We start from the raw sequence: 25532 nt of genomic DNA, 5'->3' as shown, positions 1-25532 counted from the left end.
TTTGACTGCCCGCTCCTCTCGCTCTATCAAAAGAGGAGTAGTAACAAAAAGGAACCCCTCCACTGCTGTCCCCCTAGGACGAAAAGGCGGAGGTTGACACGCAGCTGCTTTGGAGGTCTGCAACCACTCAATGCTCTCATCAGCCTTGCTGCCAAACAAATGAGAGCCGTCAAAGGGCATATTGAGAAGACTGGCCTGCACATCCGGTGCAAACCCTGACTTCCGCAACCACGCAAACCTGCGTATCACGGTGCTCGCAGCCATGGACCGGCTGACACTATCTGCTGTGCCCAACCCAGACTGAAGGGATTCACACATGGCATCCTTGCCATCCTACACAATATCAAGGAACCCATCCCTTACTTCCCCTTCGGGAATATGCTCAGCCGCCAGAGAGAATTCCACAGAGTGTGTGAAAATTCGGCCAAGGTACAGGTGGAGTTGGCCGATTTAAGGGCCATACTCCCAGCTGAAAATACCTAGCGTGCCCCCATCCATCAAAGCACTTGTCCCTATCTGGAGGAATGGTAGGGTACGCCACCTGAACCACAAAACCCTCAGGAGTGCGGTGTGTGGATAGGTAGCTGAGGTCGCTACTGGATGGGTGGTATTTCTTAGTCAACAACTGGTTGACCGCCGGAAGAGACTGCAGGGTGTTCCAAGCAGCAGCCACCCTTTTCTTTAACGCTATGCAAAAAGGCAACACTGGGTCAGTGGACGGACCCTGATCTAAAATGTCAGTCAGGTCATCCTGATCGAATTTAACTGGAGGGCCGGACCAACCCAGGTACTCCATAAGCCTCAACATCAACCTCCTATAGGAGGATTCAGCATGAGCCCCCGGCTCTGGCCTGCCAAACTCCATCTCAGGAGATGTGTCCAGGCCACTGGCATCATGTAAAGATTGACACAGATCCTCCATTTGACGGTCCTCAGAAAAGACCATGTCAGGAGCTTCAGGAGCATCACATGGCTCCAACTCCACATCACACCTCTCCTCATCCTCATAGATGTTCTGTAGAGAATGAAAGAACTCCTTCCCAGGTACAGGAGCAGACCTGGAGTCATGAGTAGGCCTCACAGTCTTAGAGCCTTTCTCTGGAGGTTCCACAGCTCTATGGGCCTCCACCAGCAAATTCAGGCCTGTAGGCTTAATGGTGTCAACAAGGGCGCAGAGGGCTCCGAGGGCAAGGCCCTCACAGCTGCACTTGATGGGCACGGCGCCGACTGGGTCGACACCTTCCCAGACTATGATAGTTTCATCGGGGACAAAGACCGCAACCTGGATCTGGCACGCCTCTGGCGATCTACCGGAGCCTTGTCTGAACAGGACCTTGACGGCTCCTGATGTTTATCGCGCCGACTGCCCGGGCCCAAAGGCGCTTGAGGGTCGGACCGAGGCTGTTCCCTGCTGGCTTCAACCGAAGGCGCGGATGGAACAGTGCCCCAAGATTGAAAAATCTCCAGAATTTTCTCCCTGAATGCCTCCCACTCCTCCGGAGTAGAGGATTTAGTGGGGCAAGCCACTTTCCTCGTGGAGCCATCATCCGACGAGGGCAGGGAAGGCGACCAGTGACGCCGCTTCCGGGAGTGCCTCAACGAGGACGACGAGTGGCAAGAACCACTCTGGGACTGAGATCTCCTGGACTCCCTCCAACAGGGAGAGTCAGCCCTTGAGTCGTCGGTGGAAAGACTAGTAAACTTTTTGGATTAACAGGGTTTTGATTGCCAACCTACCTGCAACTTCTCCTTACGCTCCCGCAAGGCCTTGGCAGTCAACGACTGGCACTTCGAGCAGTCGTCCGTGTCGTGGCTCTCGCCCAGACACCACAAGCAGATCTGGTGCAGGTCTGTGATGGACATCTTGGACTTACAGTTCCTGCACTTTTTAAAAGGCCGACCACGGAAACAGTGGGGTAGAAGAAGACATTATCGAAGAGATGACACAAGGCGCGCCAAATTCTCGAAGCAAACCCGTTTGTGGACAAAAATTAACTGAGGCTACGGGGGCCGTGTGTCCTACTTATAACATCCGATGACGTCACCCTCAACGGAGGCCTTCGAGGGACATCGACCCAACGCCATTGACGCAGGATACGCTATGCCAAAAAATGTCCAAAGCAGCACAGCTGTGGAGATTACATGTCAAAGACGTGGAATATGTTGAAGGACAATCCATTCGTAGTATTTTATAATGAAAGTAGTGATCTTGTCTTTTTAGTAGGGCAAAGTGCAGAAAAATCAGCAGGTATGAATACTACATTTCCCTCAAATTGGAAAAGATAATCCATTATCCGAGAGGCGAGGGGCGCGGGGGGGCTAGGACAAGACAATAGAAAATAAATAGAAATTCCTACATTTCTCTTAACATCTTTATGGGTACACATTTCTGCAATAACTAATTTCTATTCTAAAATGATCTGAACAGCACAAAGTATGAGAATCTACAATATTTAAAAAGCTATTTAATCATACCCGCACCATGCCAACAGAATAGTAAGACCCCATATTTTAAAGTCATCATTTGAGAAAAAAATATTTTGGGATGTTTGGCAGATGGAGAGACCCTACCAAAAAAGCTGTTGCGTTTGAAATGGATGGTATACAGATAATGCAAATTGCTGCATTCTTATAAATGAGGGTGCCCTGACATTACACTATGGCAAGGCATTCATGAGTCACGTAGCACCCTGTACTAGAACTATTTGTTCCCGATTATCAATCACTGGGACACTACAGCAAAGAACTTCCCTCTAACAATATTGAAGTTGCCCAGCACACATGCTGCAACACATTTAATCACATAGCTAAGAACATTTGACCACATCACTCCGCATCCACAAGAAACTGCACTGGCTATCCCTTCAAGCATGGATCATGTTCAAGCAGCATGGATCACCCACAAAACAGTCACAACCAAACACTGCTGCTGAGCTGAGAAAACTGCACCAATATTCATTACATTGGTAGGCTGAAAACAAAGAACAGCAAAACTAGGTAAAAGGCTTTTTAAATAAAAAAAATAAAAAAAAAAAAAAAAAACACGCTGTTTCTTGAACAAGCTAAAAACACAGATGAGACTGGCCCCATCCCTCCTGCAATTCAGGCTGGACTGTGAAGACCGTACTCAAAGGACATCATGCAACTAAGGTGATCGATCAATTCAACCCTACTGATCTCCACCTCATTTCCCCCAACCATTTCAGATAATGGTTACCTCTGCATTGTACCCAACATCCCCTATGTACAGCGCTCTATTGCTTACCAGATATGTTTGCGCTTAACAAATCCCATACATAGAGAATAACAGGAGACTATGGTAAGGCTTGGAATGCATTGGCAGTCAGCCACAATTGAAACACATTTTACAGAAATATGGCTAACAGAGCAACTGAATGCTAGGATAATTTGCAGTCCGTCATTCACTAACAGGTACGTGTTTCAGAATACAACATCTATAAGTAATTTTGTAAATACAGCAGAACATGTTACTATACAAAGGAAACACTGCTGTTGGTTCTTGGAGGTTCCCCCACAAGGCCTTACCATGGTTCTTGAAGTACATTCGGGAGTTCCCATAGGTCTAGAACTGTAATCATCATTCTGCAACAAAAGGGCTGGACTGATTTGTTCACTGGATCCAAATAAATGCTTCATGCTCCAGAAGGGGCTCCACCCTCTATGTGCACCCCACAGCCGCCTCTGGCATTCTGTTGCTGGAGTTTTAGAATCAAAATGAAAGGTCTAAGGGTATGCCCTATGTGCTGCCTAAATGTGGGACCACATGAACCCACTGAATCTTTAGCTGGGAGGATAGCTTAAAATCAACGTGCTTGCCGTGGGAACAGGATGAAGCCATGTTGGTAATTACAGTATTAAGTAAAACCAACAATAGGTAAAAAGTGTTCTGAAATTGATTGGTCAGAGCGTCGCTATAATCGGCAAAAACCAATGAATAAACCATTATTATTTGGAGCTCGGTCGAAATTGTACTTTCCCTCGTAAAGACAGAGTAACATGCTGCTTCCCACTTCCTCTGGAGGTGTGTAGGAATGATGTGATATACCGACACAGTAATGGCCAATAAAGAATAGCTACAAGGGTATGAAGGGTTTTCTTAAGTTTCCTCTCTCCTCAAGAAATTAAGTTAAACATTTGGCAAATTATAACTGAAAATCAGTTGCCTCACTTATCTGTCTTAATGTTTTGTTCTCAACTCGTGTTCACTTTCAAAGCGTTCAGATGGTACGGTTACACAACATGTGTGGTGGAGCCGTTCTCCCTTGCACTGGCATACCAAAAAATGTTTTAGCTTTCAGATTTAATGCATCCGTCATGTGCCAGCTTTGTAAGAGTCATTTGAAAAATAAAACATTCACATCCTGCCTGTCCATTAATTATTAGAGAAAGATCTATGTAGATATTAAATGCAGACAAGGTCTGCCATATATCAATTTCCCTCGTTTCTGTAACACTATCAACAATAGTTCAACCACATCAACCAGTGCTCTTTCTTCCACCCAGAACTATGATAATAGTTTATTTCATAGGCCCTTTATCGTTAAAACACTGATTTTGTTCCCAATACCCCTGCAAATGTCAGTCTTCTCTTTGGCCTCATATATATGAAGAAAGCATTTGTGATGTTACTACTATAGCTCAGCCTCTACTTGTAAATAGTAATGAAATATCCATTATTGTAAATTCCAACAAATGTGCATACGATTGTAGAAGGTGCATTTTAAATGGTCTGTATAATGGGGAAAATTAAGCAAGCATTTGGGAAGTGTCACAACTTTTAGTAAGAATAATTTCTGTATGTGCAAAGGCAGATGTCTTACCAATGGGTGGCACCTCTCAAGGACAGACAGAGTCGGGGCAAAGTCAGTTACACAACAGGCAAGTCTGACCTAGGTCTACCTCTCCCTCAGCAGCGTCCAGCTTACAAATCTCGTTGCCTCCCTGTAATCCAGTCTGTCTCAAGTCTCTACTTCATCTTTCTAGCAGACTGTAACACAGCTATTTTGCTTTGGGTCGACGCATCCCAAGATGTTCTGGAAATGCAAACCCTGCTTTTGTAGATCATTGTTTCCAACCTTAACAGTACTAGACTTTTTATTAGAAGAGGGTGGTAAAACCTCAGTAGGTATGTCAAAATGTTTACACACATATTTAGGTCAGCATATAGACTACCTACATTCATTTTCTTCTAGGATATTTTGACATAAAACGAGCAGGTATTGCTAATAACAAAAAGAAAAACAAGACCACGATGTCAGCTAAGGCATGGAGACCAGAAAGCCTCAGGAATTTTATGGAAAAATCACACACGATTGGTTACTTGGATAAAGTTGCCAACTTTTCCATATATACCTGGTAATTTCTTATGGGGCCAATGAGACTTGCAACTACTATACTGCAACATTGCTGTTAATCCAATAAATGGTATTCTGTGCTGCGTGAATGTATTTTTGTTTTGGACCAATACAGGGCCGGAATTACACATGTACAAAAATGTGTAAGATCCTACAAAGCGGCCGTTTGGGAGTTTTGGAATGTTCGGCAAAAGGGATTAGGTAACCGCCTCTGAACTCCATTTCACTACTGCAGCTGGACCAGAGGTTCTGTTAGGGAGAGTGCTTGAATCAGGGAGGTATAATGCTGCTTTGAGTTGTATGGAACAGATTATTTCTCTGACTGTCGGGGCTTAAAAAGCAGGACTGCTAGAGTATTAGGCAGTATCGAGACTGCCAAATACCAGCCAGCAGATAGATACGGTTAACTACCAACTGGAAAAGATGAATATGGCTGACCAGAAGGGACAGTGGGGTTAAACAGGGGTGTTAAAGAGGTACCTGCTTAACCAATGTGCACCTCCTGCAACAGCTTGTGGCCCCTATATTAAGCACGGGATGAAGTAGTCTGTTGTAGCCGAATTGTACAATCGCTCATAGGCCACTGAATGAGAGTTTCAGAAGCACAGAACTGTTGGTTCAAACCTGCAGAAACGCACAAAAACATGCTTAAAAATAGTCTGATCTAAACTCTTCGCAAATAAGTCCTGCTACCTCCATTTATGACCCAAATTAGAACACACTTCCGAGTCAACATACAAATTCGTCAGGAGTTACAAAATGCTGCTTCTTTCCTCAAAGAACCATCTGCATCGCTCATTCACCAGGCTCAAAGCCATCAAACTCTTAGCACATGAAATAGGGGTGCCTTCAGAGCATGAAACGTATGTGTTGATCAGGCAGGGGAGAACCATTATGAGATCTCCAACATAATGCATTCGGGATAAAAAGAAAAAAAAAGTACCGTATGTGAGAACAAAATAAACATGGCAGTGAAGAAATCTGCAGAAATACATATATCTAAAATATGGATGATTTATGTACTTGTGTCCAAGGCGGCATTTACAATGCCAGGACACACAGTAGTGGGTGCTAACAGCAGTGGTCGAAGTGAGCGGGAACGGTCAGGAGCGGTGCTCCTCTACTTTCTTTAATTACCTTTTTACAGCTCCTATACTTTTATTTTAAAAAGAAACCATTCCGGAATGGTTTCGTTTTAAAATAAAAGTGTAGGAAGAAGTTGCAGCTTGCACTTTCAGTGCACTGCATTGAACGTTCCCTTAAACAGCAGGTGCAAGCGTTTGGGGATTTGGATTGTGTGTGGGAGGGGGCATGGTGATGTGGTTTGTGGGGAGTGGGTGCAGGCCAGCAGGGAACATAGCTCCACTACTTCTTTTTGTACACTTCGACCACTGGCTAACAGTATGCATCAGAAAGAAAATGTGTTGAAGGGGAAAATGTAAGCTTTTTTTCCTCTCTTTTGTGGGCCAGTTCAGGATACACTGGTAATGATATCTGCAGTGATGCCGGAAAAGCAGATAAGGAAGATATGATCTATCACGGGATGTAGCAGATATGGCAGCAAAGACATATAGGGAGGTAGCTAAGTGCAGAAAAAGGTAGACATGAATTTTCAGCGATGCAGGCAATTTGTGATGGTAAAACAGTAGCAGTAATGATGTCCCAAAGTAACGTTAAGAAGTGGGATAAAGCAATGTTATCTGTTGTGTAGCAGAGAGTGATGATATAGCGGTAAGACTTCAATAGTACATCCAAATGCAGGTATTCAAGTCAAATGGGAAGTATAGAAAATAGTTAATGCCAAGATACAGAATTATCGTGCAGCAAATATGTTTTGTCATTGCATCAAACGTAGGTGATATTTTGATTAGCCCTTACAGGATAAGGATTAACCAATTAAATGCTAAAGCTCTGTAGTGGTGAAAAAAGCTATTCCCTAGATTGCCCATTAAGCATCTGACTTTTTGTTCTGCTGCAATGTACCCCAACTCCTACCCTGCTAAAGTGCACTACACCACACAATCCTCAAACGATATATTGCAGATAATTCTATTGAACACATGTAACGTATCTCAACGTGTCACATTTATACAAACGCCACTAGACATTTTGAAATTAACTGTTACGATGAGGAAAAAAAGAAAAAGCTTTAAAAAAATAGGTCCACAGATTATTCAATGTAAAAATGAAATTCATACAATGACATTTCCTTCTAAAATTACCTAGTACTAATTATGGAGAAAGGCATCCCTTTACAAAGAGACCAGACACAATTCCAGGGGCATTCCTGTACCCATTCCTTGTGATTGTCATATCTTATTAACATTTCTTCTTTGCAGCCACCACCGTGCTTTTCCCAATGCATAAAGTGTTTTTTTGTGGTTGTACATAGTCCAGCCCTCTTGAGAGTGCCCTTTTCTTTTTAACGTAGTTCATTAAGGTTCTGGTTCCGAAGGTTCTGGTGATGGCGGCTGAGCTGGATGGAGTTCCTCACATTGTTGACATTGTCCAAGGACACACCGCCAAAGCCGCATGGGGCCTGGGGCATGAATTGGCGAAAGATGCTGACGCTGCCATGCCAGAAGCTGGGCTGTGGGAGCCGGCCCACAATGTCCCATGTCCGTGTGTCTGGATCAAAGGCTTCCACTACGTCTGAGAGTTCAAAGGTATTATCGTATCCACCAGAAACATACATCTTGCCTCCAAGTGCAGCCACACTGCCACCAACATGGACCTGCAAGCAAAACCAATACAAAAAAAATGTTTATCTGCTCCTACCATGGCAAACACAATCCAACACAAAGCGATCTGGAGCTGAAACATCAGTACCACTAACCACTGTATATGTCTACCTAGTCTTCTGTCAACGAGATCATGGAGCGTTAAATAGCTATGAATTTTCCAGCAAATACCATCAAGAAGGAAGGAACAGAATGGCTGGTTTCAACATTGACTAAGCTGCTGGCGTATATGCTACTCTTCCGTACCTGCCCGTCTTTGTTTTTTCACCAAAAGGTGAGTGGAGTCTGGCACCAAAGATGGAGGGCCTGTCAAATTTTTATAAAGATTGATTCTATATCAATTCAGAGCATAGGCGCAGAACACTACCTACCAACCCTCATACGCAGAAAGTAAATGGAACAAAAAACGCATTTACCACAAACTGGCAAAAATAAATTGTAGTTTAAAGTCACTTTTATTTGGTCCTTGGTATCAAATGCCCATATAGCCCCGTCCTCATCACCCATTGCATTGGCAAACTCTTTCTTCACTGCTTAATAAGTTCACCATTTCGTATTCTGATCAAACAGTTTGTTTTATTGGCTTAGTTGTCTGTTGGGAAATTATGCATATACTTCTATTCCTTTAAATGCCTACTCCGCAGAGCTTACTCTATGCTTGTGAATTCCATTTTGAATCATGCTACATAGCCTTGAACTAGCCCAACACTATGTTGTTGTGCGCATTAACTGAATGTACATTCAGTTAAGAAATGCGCACAACATGATTCAAAATGGAATGCAAAATTGGTAAGCGTCTTTAGTGGCAATTGGCAAAGCTTTACAAATCCAAAAATCCACAAGACATGAAACACCCGATCTCTGTTCCCGGATGGAACATGATTACAGTGCCGCACAAACCTCTCCCCCTGCCCCTTAAACACTCCCCCCCCCCCCCCCCCACCCCCGGTTTATATAGCTTTTATATGAACACAGTACATGTTTGCCTATGGAAAGGGCATACCAAACTACATTCGATAGACACAAAATACAATGTATTGGGGTGTCTCCCACCTGTTCTGCATGGTTCTCATAATATGGTGTACGAGCATCAAGTAGATTCTCATTCCTTGATGAGTAAAGTTTGAAACTTGTTGCAGACATATTCAGATACATTTTTAGCAAATCGGTGTTTTCTACTGAAACTACAGTTTGCACTCACAGGGCTTAGGCAGTGCCTGGCCCTCCTAATGTTGCCGATTCCACCAATTTCAGATAATGGTTACCTCTGCACTGTACCCAACATCCCCCCACGTACAGCGCTCCATTGCTTCCCAGATATATTTGCGCTTAACAAATCCCATACCTAGAGAATAGCAGGCGTCTCTGGTAAGGCTTGGAATGCATTGGCAGTCAGCCACAATTGAAACACATTTTACAGAAATATAGATAACAGAGCAACTAAATAGCAGGATAATGTGCAATCTGTCATTCACTAACAGATACGTATTTCAGAATACAACATCTATGGAGTAATTTTGTAAATACCGCAGAACATGTTACTATCCAAAGGAAAAATTGCTGTTGGTTCTTTGAGGTACCACCATAAGGCCTTGGCATTGTTCTTGAAGTTCTTTCGGGAGTTGCCATTGTCTACAACTGTAATCATCATTCTGCAACAAAAGGGCTACTCTGATTTGTTCACTGGATCCAAATAAATGATTCCTGCACCAGAAGGGGCTCCACCCTCTATGCACCCCACAGCCGCATCCTCGTCTCTTCCTGACCCAGTCTCTGGATCTGGACCACTCTTTATACTGGATAGCTTATGGGAGGAAGGAGAGGGGGAACAATACAACTGTGACAGCACATGTAGAGGGGTTAGGACCACAACACTACAAAGTGTATCAGAAATGCTGGTAACATGGAAGGAATGAAGCTAGGGTGCTTTCACTCAAAACTAACAGCAGTGAACATGAGCCGGGTCGATTACACTAACCCCCGAGGACACTGACCCAGAGCAACCAGGACCTCGTTCCTCAATAAACCATTCCTTGTGAACCCCTGTGATAATGGGTACTAGTCGGTCGAGAGAAGTGCTGCTTCCTCCAAAAGGAAGTCCAGCCCCCATCACATATACACACTACTCTCCCAAAACATGCAAGTACCTGGACAAATGGCACCATTATATTCGTGAAGCCCCAGAAAAAAAGTTTCCTCAGGGAGGTACATTTGACATGGACCGAATCATAGTCGGGCAGGGCTTTCTTGAAGCCTAAGGCGCAAAAGGTGCACCAGCAACAGCGGGATATTTATCTGGATTGCTACTCGGAAACAGCCAAGCCAATCAGAATCTAAAACACATGTGCTCAAAGACTTCCATGAGAAGCTGCAGGAGGAAGTTAAGACCCTAGAGGCATTGTGCACCAACCTGCAAGTGCCTAACAAATGAGGCTATAGCTGCCTACATCCAGATATTCAAAGGGTACCCCCACCTAAAGAATCTCTCCTATAACCATGCTAGTTTGAATCAGTATTGCCCCAAAATATATCAAAAATGCTCAATGCATTTTTTGCACATTCGGCATAGTTGATGACAAATACCAAAATGCTGAACTAGGTGTGCAGTGGTTTCGAGGGTGTCCCCTGCATACATTCAAGGGAAAGTGTGGGACAAATGAGCATATTCCCAAAAGCTCGACTTTCAAAATCTGACCAAGTCGGCTTTGCAATTTTGAAACTCAAGCTTTCCGGAATGCATTTTATTTTTAACGAATATGCATTTGAATCAGGCACCTGATCCACCACATGGCCAGATGCCCGTTTCTGCCTCCTCTCTGCACCAGCAGAGCCAAAGCCCTTCAGTGCATACCTCATTACCCCATCTCCAAACAAGGTGAGGAAGGTATTCGCCCCATCATTGAATCACTGCTTGAGCAAGGAATTATTGTGCCCACTCTTGGCCTTTGTAACTCCCCAATTCTTCAGTCGAAGTAAAGATGTATACCATTTTATTCAAGACCTGCGCACAGTGAATGCCACTGTATTGCCCATCTTTCCCGTGGTTCAGAACCCAGCCGCTATATTTGTAGTGCATCCCTGATAAACTCTGCTTTCTTCACAATAGCGGTACACCTGAATAGCCAGTACGTGTTCGCCTTTACTTCTAAAACCTTGCAGTACACCTTCACTAGGCTACCTATAGGGTATATAGTAAGCCCAACTCTTCTCCCAGATACTGAAAAGGCACTTAAGTTTAAAGGAGGGTTTTCGACCGGTGCAATACGTGGACGATATACTACTGGCATCCCACTTACTGAAAGCGTGTGACCAGGACTCTTGATCGGTTGACAGCTTTTGCTTCGAAAGGTCACAAGTAGGGATGTCACAGTATTTATTTTTTGACAGTAGAACCACCTTCATTTGAAATGACGGTATACCGCGGTTATCGCTGTATAGCACACATGTGTTTAACCATTGTCTTAAATATTATTTTGCCAAGAAAAGTGACATTCCCCAAGACACCAAACAGACAAGAAAACATCACCAAGACGTTGCCAGAGCTCTTCTTACATGCATTTATTTTATCTTAATGGAACCGGTGGTCCAATTTAACTTTGTATACAATACAGCTTTTTTTTAGAAATTTAACGAAAGATGTAGGAGCACAAGAAATGTAGGACTTTAGGGTCTCAATGGCTGAAAGGTTTTTAATTAATCAGAACTGCAGGCACAGCTCTGGCAATCAGCCAAACCATTGTTTTTCAACCTGCCCAGTCATAACAGAAGGAAGAAAACCCAATTTGCAAATTTCAGTATGCTTTGTTCCTTTTGGCATGGCAAGCTGAAGAACGATGGTCTAAGGTTGCCCAGAAAGAATACTATAGGTTAAGATTAATTCAATACCTTCCAGCCATAATCTTTTTCTAAAGTCACCTTGATTGGGATAGGGAATATGCCTAGGTCATCAGATGTAGCACACTCAGTGCCGACTCCTGAGCTTGCTGTGCCTACAAAAGGTTTAAGGGAACAGACTACGAGTCATGACTTTCATGATGACGGCATTGGCCAGAGGTTGAAACATCTGGGGCTACTTGTGGTCTTCTGCAGATTAGAAGGGATGTGTGGGTCAGTCTTTGACCAAAGCAACACAACAACAAGGTTCCATCTGCTCAGACTGGGTCTATTACTTAGAATCTTGTCAATCTTGTGAAAGGAACAAGTTACTTACCTGTAACTGTTGTTCTCCAGCATGGGTCTGGCATGGATTCACATGCTCATGAATATTCCCCGTCGTCAGGCTGGGAATCCTCGGTAAAGAAAAAACCAGTATCAGTTTCGTTTCTGATCTGTCTTTCGTAGTAATAACCAATCACTGGTCTCTGCGTCATACTGACCACAGCCAATGACTGCCCTCTACCTAAGCACCGCCTCTGGCAGCCATCTTCAGATTTGGAAGCACGTGAAGTGGCAGTATGACCAAGTGAAGAGCCGCAGAGGGGTAGGCGGGAGGGTTCGCATGTGAATCCATGCCAGACCCATGCTGGAGAACAACAGTTACAGGTAAGTAACTTGTTCCTTCTCCAGCATGGGGTCTGGCATGGATTCACATGCTCATGAATAAAGAATACATAGCAGTACACACATGCACAACCACGGGAGGTGGCAAAGGCTCAACATTAAGCATCACATCAACTCAACATTAAGCATCTTACCTCCTCACCAGGCTCACCTCAGGCGAACAGGTTGCGCAGCACTGCTTGGCCGACCCTGGACTCCTCCCTGGAATCCCGGTCGACGCAGTAGAATTTCGTGAAGGTGTGCGTCGACCTCCACGTAGCAGCCCTGCATATGTCCAGCAGGGGCACACCAGATAGGAACGCCGTGGTAGCTGCGATCGCTCTGGTGGAATGGGCTCTCGGACGGCCAGGCAGCGGTCGGTTTGCCAACCGGTGACAGCACATGATACAGCAGGAGAGCCATCTGGAGATGGAAGCCTTCGAGAGAGCCTTCCCCTGATTGACAGGTCCAAAGTTCACAAAGAGTTGTGACGTCTTCCGAAAACCCTTCGTGCGGTCCACGTAGAACTTCAGCGCTCTAGCTACATCCAGCGAGTGCAAAGTCCTCTCAGCCGGCGACGAAGGCGACGGGAAGAACACAGGTAACACCAAGGGTTCGTTGAGATGGAAGTCCGACGGTACCTTGGGCATGAAGGAGGGGTGCGTCCTGAGCACTACCCTCGTGTCGTGGAAAGTCAAGTACGGGGCCTTGCAGGAAAGGGCCTGGATCTCTCCCACTCGTCGTGCGGAGGTGATGGCCACAAGAAAAGCTGTTTTCCACGATAGAAACTTCAACGGGGCCGAGTGCAGAGGCTCGAAAGGAGGTCCCATGAGCTTGGTCAGCACCACGTTGAGCTCCCACGCCGGGGCCGGAGCCTTCACCGGCGGGAACGATCTGAACAGTCCCTTCATGAACTCTTTCACCAGACGATGAGACCACAAGGACGTCCGGCCCGTGGTTCTGGTGTATCGGGAGATCGCAGCAAGATGAATCTTGATGGACGCATGTGCCAGACCAGCTTTGGCCAGCGTCAGCAGGTACGGCAGTACTTGGGGAGCCGTAATCCGTAGAGGGTTAATCTTCTGTGCGTGGCACCAGACAGAGAACCTCTTCCATTTGTGTCCGTAGCATTTAAGAGTCGAGGACGCCCTGGCCTTTGCAAGAACCTCTCTGCAATCGGCCGGTATGTCGTATCCTCCAAACTCTAGTGCTGCAGGAGCCAGGCCTGCAAGTTCAGCGACTTCGGGTCGTGGTGGAGGATGGCGCCTCCTTCCCTGGAGAGTAGATCCGCGTCCGCCGGCAGCTTGATCGGCGGGGACGCTGACAAGTCCAGAAGGTCCGGGAACCATATCTGCCTCGGCCACGCAGGTGCGACGAGGATCATCCTGCACCGTGACCTCTTGAGCTGGTTGACGAGCCGGATTAGCAGAGGCAAGGGAGGGAACGCGTAGAGGAACAGGCCCTCCCAGGGGAACGAGAAAGCATCGCCCATGCTCCTCGTCTGGGGAAACCTGCTGGCGAACCTCCGGCACTTGGTGTTCGTCGCCGTCGCGAACAGGTCGATCTGGGGTGTGCCCCACCGTCGGAAGAGGCGATCCACCAGATCCTGCCGTAGTTCCCACTCGTGGCACGAGCGCAGCTCCCTGCTGAGTGAGTCGGCGATGGTGTTTTTTATCCCTGCCAGATGAAACGGCACCAGAAAAATCCCTTGGGCGACGGCCCAATGCCACAGGTCCTGCGCCTCCTTGGACAGCGCTGGGGACCTGGTTCCGCCCTGTTTCCTGATGTAAAACATGGTGGTGGTGTTGTCGGTGAAGATCCTCACCACCTTGCCCTTGAGGGACGGAAGGAAGGACCTGAGGGCCCAAAACACTGCACGGAGCTCCAGGACGTTGATATGTAGGGACTTCTCCGTGGGGAGCCAGAGTCCCCTTGCGTGCAGATTTTCGGTGTGCGCTCCCCACCCTTCCAGGGAGGCATCCGTGGTCACAGTCTCCTGGTGGGCTGGGGTCTGGAAGTCCATGCCCGCCGTCAGATGCGCGCGGGTGCCCCACCACCGTATCGCTCGTCGGAAACTCTCGTCGAGCTTGATCCTTTCCTCGAAGCTGCCCGTCGTCTGGATCCAGCGCGCATCCAGGAATTCTTGCAACGGGCGCATCCGGAGCCTGCACATGGGAATGAGGTAGATGCAGGAAGACATCATCCCGAGGAGGGACTTGATGGACCTCACTTTGGCCGCGTCGGCCACCAACATCCGTTGCACCTTGCCCAAGATGGTCCTGGTCCTCTCCTCCGACGGGGAGGCCAGAAGGGACACTGTGTCGAGCCTCGCTCCCAGAAACAGTGCGACTTGCGCGGGCACCAGGTGGGATTTGGCGTAGTTCACGGAGAATCCCAGGTCCGTGAGGAGTTGGACGGTCCTTGCCGTGTGGACCACGGCGAGCTCCCTCGTCTTGGCGCGGATGAGCCAGTCGTCCAGGTAGGGGTAGACGTGGATCCCCTCGCGGCGCAGCTGCGCCGCCACCGGTGCAAGGCACTTGGTGAATACCCTGGGTGCCGACCGTAGTCCGAAGGGAAGGGCTTTGAACTGGTAATGACGCCCTTGGACCACGAATCTGAGGAATTTGCGGTGCCCCTTTAGGATGGGAATGTGGAAGTAGGCATCCTCCAAATCCAATGACGATAGGAAGTCTCCTTCCTCCAGCTGACCCAGGACGTGCTGGAGGGTGACCATCCGGAACTTCTGCGCCTTGATGAACTTGTTCAGACGTCGCAGGTCCAGGATGGGGCGCCATCCTCCCGTCTTCTTCTTCACGAGGAAGTATCTCGAGTAGACTCCGGAGCCCCGAAGCCTCTTTGGGACGAGTTCGATGGCGCCCTTTCTGAGCATCGCCTTTACCTCCAGGAGAAGTTGAGGGACGTGAAGTTCTTTCCTGGCCACGGGGGGGACGCGCGGGCACCTTCTTTGAAACTCGAGCGCGTGGCCCCGGGCCAGGGCGTCCAGCACCCAACGGTCGGTGGAGATGGACTCCCACACGCTGACGAAGCCCGCCAGCCGGCCTCCCACCGGGGTGCTTCGGTGGGGGCCCGACCCCAAGGCCGGTTCAATCCTGCTTGGACGCGGCCTTGCCGCCTTGACCTCCTTGGCGACGACGGCGGGGTCCGCTAGACTTGCCTCGTCCTCTGTAGGCCTCTTGCGACGACGAGCGGGCCGCTTGACGGTAGGAAGCGAAACCGCCGCCGGAACCTTTGGAGGCGCCCTTGCCTCCGCCGCTCCGAAAGGGCGTCCGTCGTTGCAGGACTCCAAGGGCCCGGGCCGTCTCAGTATCCGCCTTGATGGCCTGAAGGGAATCGTCTACTGTCTTCCCAAACAGGTTGTTCCCGTCGAAGGGCATGTCCAGGACTCTGGTCTGGACGTCCTGCCGGAAGTCCGTAGCTTTGAGCCATCCACGACGTCGAAGGCAAACACCGTTGCCCAGCTGGCGGAATCCAGTGTCGGCGATGTCCGTCGCCACGGTGATGGCGTGGTCCGAGGCCACCTCACCTTCCTGCAGGATCTCAAGGGCCTCCGCCCTCTTGTCGTCCGGCAGAAAATCCAGCAGGGGAGCCATCTTGTACCAGAGCTCCCTGTCGTAGCGGGCCACGATAGCCAAGGCGTTGGCCGCTTTAATCGTCGTCGCTGCCGACGAGATGACTCTACGCCCCATAGTATCCAATTTCTTTCCCTCGCCGTCCGGCGGGGAAGTCGATGTGGAGGCCGCACCCCCCCCCGCTTTCTTCCTGGCTGCCGCGGAGACGACGGAGTCCGGGGTAGGCTGCGCCCGGAGGCATAGGGGGGCCGTGTCCGGGACCCGGTACTTTTTCTCGTACCGGTCTCTTCTAGCTGGCGTCGTGGAAGGGTTCTTGAGGAGGGAAAGGCCCTCATCCCAAATGTCGTCCAACAGAGGCACTGCGAGGACCGTCTTCCTCTTGGCCTCGCGCCGCTGATAAAGGAAGCCTTCCTTTTTCTTCTCCTCAGGGCAGAGTTGGAAAAGCTCGGAAGCCCTGGAGATCATGGAGTGGAAAGATCCGATCTCGTCGGGCGGAGAGGCCCTGGTGGGAGGCGACGACGGAAAATCCTCGTCGTATGCCTCGTCGTCCGTACCCGTCGCTGCCGTGTCAGTCCCCGTATCATCCCCTCGGGTGGACGGGGAGGAGGGCTGGAAGGGGCGCGACGGTTGAAAAGGAGGTGGTGGATGGATCCTTCTTTTCTTGGTAGGGGGAACACCAGAAGGTCCCGGTTCTGGATCCCCCGACGGGAGAGGTTCCTCCGTCGGTAACGGTAGCCTCGTCCTTATCTCGGAGCATAAGGACTGTATGGCCAACAAAATGGCCGCCGAGTTGTCTTGCGGCGCTGGCAGAGGGGAATCCGACGGGCGAGCAGGGGCCCCGTCGGTATCCTCGACGATGTCGTCGTCGTCACCTGCGTCGGGGTCCATTCCGACGGGCTGGCCTTCTTCCACGCCTAGGCCGTGGCTTAAGACCTCGATCAGTTCCTCTTCTGAGGTTGAGGCCGACTCTACGACGACGCCCTGCCCCCCCTTCTTCCCCACGGAGGGTTTCACGGGGGTCCTATCGATGGGCACAAAGGAAGACTCCCTCCGAGGAGGCAGGGAGATTCTGGGCCCTGAGGTCGCCACCACTGGTGCAGCCACCACAGGCTGAGCCAGGGCCGCCGCGACCGTTTCGATAGAGGGCTTGGTCGGATGGATCAAGGCCTTCACCACCTTAGGTGCGCTCACCGCCTTATCCTTGAGGGAGGGGGCACTGCCACGCTCCTCCTCTGCCTTAGAGCTCGACCGGGGCCTCTCCAGGAGCTTCGCCGGGTGCTCGGCCTTCCTCTTACCCGACCCAGAGCGTTGGCTCGTGGTTGATGGTGCCGGGGAGGGTGCGCCCTGCCTGGCGCCCGCAGAGCCCGACCGTTCGGCGCTCCCGGTGCCAGCGGACTCGCGGTGCTTGGCCTTATGTTGGGCCCCCGTCGCCGGGGCGCCCTCAAAGGTCTTAGAAGACCGCTCGGATTTCTTCTTCTTCTCGCCAGACGGGCTCTTACCCTCCAGCCAGTTGGCGAGACGTTGATGGCGGTCCTTCATGGTCCGTTCCGACATGTTGCCGCAAAACGCACAGTCCTTCTCCACGTGCGTCTTGTCCTCATGAAGGCAGTAAAGGCAGAGAGAGTGTTCGTCCTCCTTGAAGACGTTCTGCAGCTGGCATCCAGGGCAGACCCTGAACAGCTTTCCGGGCGTCGAGCTTCCCTTCTCCTGGGCCATCTCCGAGACAGGGCCTGAGAAGCTTCTGGAGTCCTCCGAAGTGTAGCTCGACGAAATCTTCACCCTTGAGGGGCACAGATGAATCCGACACGGGTCCCCGTTGATCGGATGTAGGATCGGTGGAGCTTGAGGCTCTTTTGACCGAAAGAATCGAAGTTTTTTGTAAAAAGCGCGAAAAAATAGCACTAACGCTCGAGAGCAATAGCACGAGGATCCCAACACATGAACGTGCGGTAAAAATCTGAAGATGGCTGCCAGAGGCGGTGCTTAGGTAGAGGGCAGTCATTGGCTGTGGTCAGTATGACGCAGAGACCAGTGATTGGTTATTACTACGAAAGACAGATCAGAAACGAAACTGATACTGGTTTTTTCTTTACCGAGGATTCCCAGCCTGACGACGGGGAATATTCATGAGCATGTGAATCCATGCCAGACCCCATGCTGGAGAATTAAGCTGACATTTGAACTTCTTGGACGTTTTTACCATAGTGTTATTGCGAAACCATAATTCAGCATAACAAAAGGTGATGGAGTTTTGAATTCATTAGAAACTCATTTAGCCTCTCTGGGCATCCCCTTCTCGGCCCATCTTTCTTTAGCATGCCAATGCCCATGCCATTACAGAAAGGGGGACGGGGGGATACAAAATGCAAATCAGGCTTAGTCTCATAAAAATGCGCACTCAGTCCATCGCAAAGTACTGCTTGATCACAGACTTCAGCAAAACATAAGAAGGATTTATAGCTATGGAAATTGGGCAGGCAATGTGTATTTAGTGTTTCAGATCCCTGCTAGATGTCCGTGTCGTGTCTTGAATCTAGACAGTCACAGGAGACGACCAACTAGCAGGGATCTGAAATACTACATGTCCAATTGCCCATTGCCTGTGAAATGCCATAGTTCTAAATCCTTCATTGTCAGAAAGTGGTTTGAGGAAGTGTAACAGATGTTAAGGCAATGAGGTGATAACACACGAGAAAAGTGACTGCCGCAGTGCTCCAGCAAAGGCAGCTTGTAAGGCGGGTGGTGCAAAGCGTACATTTAAAACCCCAAAATAGAAGGAATATATTGCAGTGATACAAGACTGCTGCAGGCACTGAAAATAGGGGCAGTTGCTGGAGAACTACCCCCTTGAGACTCGTGGCCCCTGTCCAACTGAAGGATTTAAAGACGCTGCCACCGTCTGGCAGGCAGGCACAGAACACGCCCGACAACCTTGAGGGAGGCGAGACATGTCATCTGCTAACTAAAATGACAGGATGGAGAACCACTTGCCCAGTCATCCCTTGTCATGGCCAGTAGTCAGAAAAGTATAATGGAGGATGCGTACCCCAAAAAAAAAAAAAAAAATAAATAAATATATATCACTTTTTTGGAACGCTTCCTCTTCATACTTTTCTGGCTGCAGGGCCATCACAAGAAGAGGGACAAAGTGGTTCGTCTCCCTCCCGTCATTTTAGTTAACAAATGACCACCACCTCTGGGGCCGGGGGTGCAACTAGACAAACATTTCAGGGGGAGAGAGCTAATCATTCGAATTTTGGGAGCATGGCTAACAAACTATGCATACAAATGCAGTTAATAATAAACGCTTCACATTAGAAATTGCTGGGCCTTTATGAAGTGTGCAGTGACAGGCGCCGTTTGCGTCATGTCCTGTTTTGCCACGGCCAGTCAAGTCACTGGAATCTAACATTTCAAGGGGGGCTTAGGGGGTGGCGGGACTGGGACTGAAGCCCAATATTCCCAATGGTTGTTGCACCACTGACTGAGGGTACAGGGCTAGCTAGCAGCACACGTGCCACTGATCTTCACCGTTGCGCCAGCTTGTCGCCTTCTCGTGCTGCGGCGGGGCACGCTTCTGCGCCCCCTCCCCCCCGTGCATGAGGTTTCCCATGCCTTTTCGCTTCTATGAAACTCATATGTTGCTCCCATGTGTCTGCAATGCAAGCATATCATATTTCATTTTGCTTATTTTTTTAAGAGTGGAGCAGGTTGAATACATTTGAGTAGCATACAAAACACTAAAAAATTCAGAGCATAAAATGTTTGTAGCTTCTTAAATGCCAGATTGTAAGGAAGAGATTGGGAATGTACCCCCATGCTTTAAGGAACGTGTTACATTCAATACGAGAATAATACAATTTGTTTTAAAAGTATTTAGCGCTTTTGCAACAGCAATGCACATAGAACACTTTTATAAAGTATATCCTGTTCTAACCTAACCGAAGATTCATCTTTTTAAGGTTGTAAAATGACTGAGTTAGCTTAGCAGGGATTGGAACCTGCAGATCAGACAGATGTTAGCAGCAGGCCCTTAACCTGCTGTGCTACCTTACCTGTAATGAATAGCAGTCATGCAATGATGAGCTCTCCTTCCCCCAAGAGGGTTTGTTGGCTAGTTATGTGTGGACCCTTGCAGTTAATAGCTCTGTCTTCTTGGATGGTAGAACTAAACCTGTGGTGTTACACCATCTCGCCTCCGATGAGCCCTTGCAAAGCATGTGCTGCTGCTGTACTCTGCACTGCAAGTACAAGCAGGGCTAGAGTGGTACCGCACGTGCTGGAGCCTCGCTGGAGGTTAAACAGTAACATTTATCTGGTGGGGGAGGGATCCTAAAGCAACGGGCCTGGCTGACCAAATTTATTTTGAGTCAAATAAAAAAAAAGTTTTGAAAGCATCAAATGTTTAATCTTATGCTTTCAGTGACATTAAACATTGGGCTTGCGTTCCTTGTAGCAGACCTCCACTCCAAAGTGGTTTATAAACAAAAAAGGCTCACGTTGTTCAATTAGCATTCTTTCGTTAAAACAAAAACGTGGGGCTTGCAGCAGTCCTCTCCAGTCCACGGTCCTACCTCGTGATAGCCTAGCGGACTTGCAAGCAATTGCCTGGGAACCGGGCATTCAAGTATGTGCTGTGTGCATTTGATCTGCACATTGAAAACCGAGCTGTGTATTGATCCCATCTTATCGGATCCGCGTGTTTTTCAATTGCACGTATTAATTAATGCTCCTCCAGGCCGTCACAGTGAGTGATCACAGGGCTGGACTGTCCGTGGACTGGAGTGGACTTCTGCAAGCCCCACGTTTTTTTTTACCGAAAAAAATCCTAATTTAACATGAGCATTTTTCTTTTTTTTATTTAAGTAGGTTAAAACGTTAACAGGAAGCACCCGGACACTTTTGCAAGCTACCACCATGAACACCAAATTGGCAGTTAAAGGAGAACAAAAAAATAAAATAAATAAAACACACACACAGTTTACCTTTCTTTCTGAGCTGCTACTGCGTCCGATTCAAGTCACAGTACCTTACAATGTTGGTGTGGCAACGGGCTACGATTGCAATTAAAATGATCCGACACCTGTAACCGTGTCTGACTTACACGTGCGTTGGCAGTCGACACATCTAAGCATCCTGGGCAAACTCCACCTCCAGGCCCAGGGTCCCTGAAGGCTGCAAAACATAAGCCAGTGCCACAGCCCTACACTCATCGTAATGTGCACTGCATTGCACACGTGCACTACTTCATTTGATATGCTGTTACAAACACGGTAACGGTTATTTAATGAAATTAAACCGTGTTTATACTGTTACATCCCTAGTCACAAGGATTCGAGGAAAAAAATTTCTGTTTTTCCTCGACCTGCCTGCGCTATGTAGGCCATGATATGTCTGCAGGCCATAGGCACGTGTCCCAAGATTGCATTTAAGAAGCCAGGACATTCGAAAGTACCAGATCTGGAAGAAAAATAGGGGATTCCTCAAAATGGCCAGTTACTGCAGACAGTGGACACCAGGGTGTGTCACCATAGTCAAACCCCTCCTGGCTCTCACTCATGATTCGAGTGCCGAACCCGTGTCATGGTCCAAGGAAGCTGATGAAGCCTTCGTCCCCATTAACCAAGAGCTCTCAAAAGCACCGGCCTTAGGGTTGCCAGACTATCGGAAAACTTTTGTGGTATTTTGTGATGAATTCATTGGGTTTGACCAAGGTGTTTTGGCTCAAAAACACAGTGACAAGCACATGCCCCTATTCTACCACAGTAGGTCCTTCGATCCAGTTGCTGTGGGCGTGTGGGAGCAGTTACTGCCAGAGCCCTGTTGGTAAAGAAAGCTGATGTATTGGTTCCAGGTCACCCAGACACTGCTGCAGTACATCATGCTGTTATTGCCCTTCTACTCAAAGGGAAGACGCTGCATATATCCAACCCCTGCCTTGCCAAGTATGGCAAGCTTCTAATTTCTGCTGCCAATGTTACTCTTAGCCGATGCTCTGTCCTGCATCCCCACTACTCTGCTCCCAACTCCCCAGGATGGAGATCCGCATTACTGCTTGCTGGTGTTAGAAAGCCAATTGTCCTTATGCAGATTTGAAAGCTGACCTATTGCACAGCCCTGATTTAATTCTCTTCATGGATGGTTCTTGTTTAGGAGATCGGGAGGGAGGGGGGAGAACCGATAGAGTAAGCTGTGTTTTCTCCTCACAATGGCCTGAAATAGTATTGTTTGACAAATGCAAAGTCTGCTCAGGTGGCTGAACTGACTGCCCTCACCCAAGCATGCATTTGAGCAAAAGACAAGTCAGCTACCATTTATACTCAATCCAGCTATGCTAATTGGGTAGTTCACGACTATACTGTCCTCTGGCAGCAAAGGGGTTACTTGACCTCATCGGGTCCCCGATTCTGAATGGAAACTTGTCTGCTCTTCTACAAACCAAATTGCTTTCTCCTGCCCTCGCAATTGTTAAGTGTCATGGACACAACCCCTCAATCATTTACTGCTCAGGCAACTCTAAAGCAGCTTGTAATGCAGACGTCAACGGGCCCGTGGCTTCTAATGATGTCCTAATCTGTGTTTCAGTTCAACAGTCACTGATTGCCTCTCTTTCCAAGATGGCTGTGTTTCAAGATCAAGCACCAGAGTCTGAAAAGGAGTTCAGGTCCTGACACAGCTTTAAGTTGATGTCGGATATGCTTTGGTGCTCAGACGGCTGCCGGGTGGCACCCAATTCCCTCTCATACCTAACCCGGCAGGCACACACTGTTGCATAGTCGGGTCAAGGCTTCCCTACCAGAACAGTCTACCGAACCCAGCCACTCGCAACCCGTTGATTTGGTCTACATTTGAGTGTAGCAGCAAAAATCGTCACTCCAGCCCTGCTGGCGAGAACCGCAAACAACCCAGACGCTGGTTAAGTGTGAGGGAGTCGTCTCCTGGGTGAATACTGCTCTTTGCTGGAGCTCCCTACAGCTACCTTCCAGGAACCAGCCCTTCATGAACAGTCAGTCGCTAACCGGGACAGAAGCACAGAGGAATCACCCACTGGCACACCTCTGTCCCAGTTCGATACTACGAGCCATCCTACAGCAGATATGGCGGCAGACTACACAACTCCCCCTCAATCTGTATCCCCGGGCCCTGAATTCAAACTCTCTGTTGCAGAGCCTATTAAACTTTGTGGGGACTCTGCAAGAGTTGCTAATCCGACTGCTTAGTCCTGGCTTCTGCCTTTAACTGCAGACACCTCTGAATCGGTCTTCCCAACCCCAGGGAGATACTGCTTGCGGCTCTTAAAAAAGGTCTGCCCCAAAGTCTGTGAAATAAATGAAAATGTGTCTAGTTTTTGCAACGTTCCCACTGTACTGCCCGAGGGCTGGAGATGCATCTCCCGGATGTGGTGGTGCCTGGATAGGACTGGGGAAATATGCATAGCGAGATGTCCCGCCCTGAAGCATTTGGCCCCTGTTGCTACCACATCGCTGTTCTCCTTTTTGTCCTCATGAGCAGAGTATTCTTGTGGTTAGAATTCTATGGTTATCTTGGACACTGCTGAACTGCATATTGAGAACCTTTAGGGGAGTCTGGTTTTGTCTCAAGACCCGGGACTAAAAGGATTACACATTTGTGACTTTTATGGACTCTCACCCTGCCTTTTTTTTAATGAACTATGGACGTTTTCCACAAACTCTGCAACTTTATGAAAAACTCTGGAACACATTGCCCAACCTGTTGAGATCTGAACCCTCATTCCACTCCTTTAAATTCAAAACCAAATTGTGGTTAGCAGCCTCTGCCAATCTCCTGACTACTTAGTCGATGCCTGCGTTTGCCACTACACACATGACAACCTGATCCAGTATGTACTCTGAACTTTCTTGTACAATCATCTATGCATATCTCTCATGCTGTTCATCTACCACACTGTACATCTTGTAATTATTATATTGTATTATACCCCTGTACTACAAACTGAATCACATGCCTGTCTTTTACCTCACTGTATATCTTGTAATTATTATCATCATGATATAATATATCCTGTACCTTAAACTGTTTCACATGCCCGTAACCTAAAAACAAAAGCGCACACATGCCTCTGGGCCCGGCACGCTATACAAATAAAGAAAATACAAATACTGTTGAACTGATTTGTCCCGCTTTTGGAGACCATTGTGCTCGACTTCAGCCTGACTGAAACCCCATGACTCAGACTGTATCAGAGGTCACCCCATCCAGCTCACTGCGATTGCAGCTTTTAACACAACTTGTCATGATTATTCTGGTCCTTCAGCTCACCCTTGGACTCATAGTGAGAACACTTTTCTTCACCTGGCCCGACCATACACTTGCGTACAAAATATCTGATTGTTGGGTTTGTGCACACCTTCCGCATGATTTTACTTCTGGTTTTCTGGTCACACCTTTTCCTTTTAACTGGGGAGATGCTTAAGGGGAACCCCAAGTTATCTACCTGGATCGCAACATTGTGGTGGTCACCATTCCCAGATGGGGTTACAATTCATGGGTAACAGAAGATGTCAGTATTACCCTTCAACTGATGAAACCTTTGCTTTTGATCCTGGTTTTTTCTCCGAGTACGGCCACCTACTGTGGGACTTACTTCATCTGTGGGGTCAGAGCTTATTCCTGATAAGTTGCAATATGGGGTGTGTCTTAATGACAATCCACCACTCCAGAACATTCCCTTCTTTGATCAGCCCAAGATGGAGTCCTGGGTGGGAACCTTTCATTAGTGGGTAGCACAACTCATCCCAGGGTTTGGTGTGAAGGGAAACTGAACTGGGACAAACTGTCCTCGGCTAATAGAGGAGATTGCTAATGCCACCACTTCTTGCTCCTTTCTGCTGTGCCACAAACAGGTTACTATCCACAACCATGGTATTTCAGAACTGTATGGTTTTAGTCACCCTACACAAAGGGCGCATGCACTCGAACATTGATCTAATGATACTCCTCATTTTGAGTGTGTATAGTTTGCCCGCATTCATCAAATGTTTATGCACTTGTATTGATAAAGGTTCAACAAGCCGCCAAAAGTGACAATTGCTATATTTATTGAACACCACTTTCCGTCTGAGAATGGAAATCGGGTATTTCGTGACGCGCTGATTTTTGTCTGCTGCTTTGCTAACTGCCATTAAAGAGGTTTACCAACCTACAACATGATTGGAGTATTTGATGAGTGGTGAATTTTTTCACAACAGTGGATTCGTTCTTAGAGGCTCTTTTTAGCATGGAGCTGTTCGTGATTTTGCCACAGG

At 48.1% G+C, this 25532-nt stretch overlaps 1 protein-coding gene across 2 annotated transcripts in view; it reads right to left on the bottom strand.

The window, feature by feature from the left end:
* Nucleotides 1-7404: 7404 nt before the first annotated feature.
* Nucleotides 7405-25532, bottom strand: part of KLHL21 (kelch like family member 21) — a 282299-nt gene continuing 264171 nt past the window's right edge. For both annotated transcript variants that reach the window (XM_069610426.1, XM_069610425.1), the window contains exon 5: nucleotides 7405-8109. In XM_069610426.1, the coding sequence (XP_069466527.1) occupies nucleotides 7798-8109 (312 nt within the window). In that variant the 3' untranslated portion in view covers nucleotides 7405-7797. The remainder of the gene's footprint in view (nucleotides 8110-25532) is intronic.

This window comes from Ambystoma mexicanum, chromosome 8 (assembly GCF_040938575.1).
Source record: "Ambystoma mexicanum isolate Mex_15411 chromosome 8, UKY_AmexF1_1, whole genome shotgun sequence".
Classification (NCBI taxonomy): domain Eukaryota; kingdom Metazoa; phylum Chordata; class Amphibia; order Caudata; family Ambystomatidae; genus Ambystoma; species Ambystoma mexicanum.
Note: the sequence above shows the minus strand (reverse complement) of the source record. Positions and strands in the feature narration are given on the sequence as shown.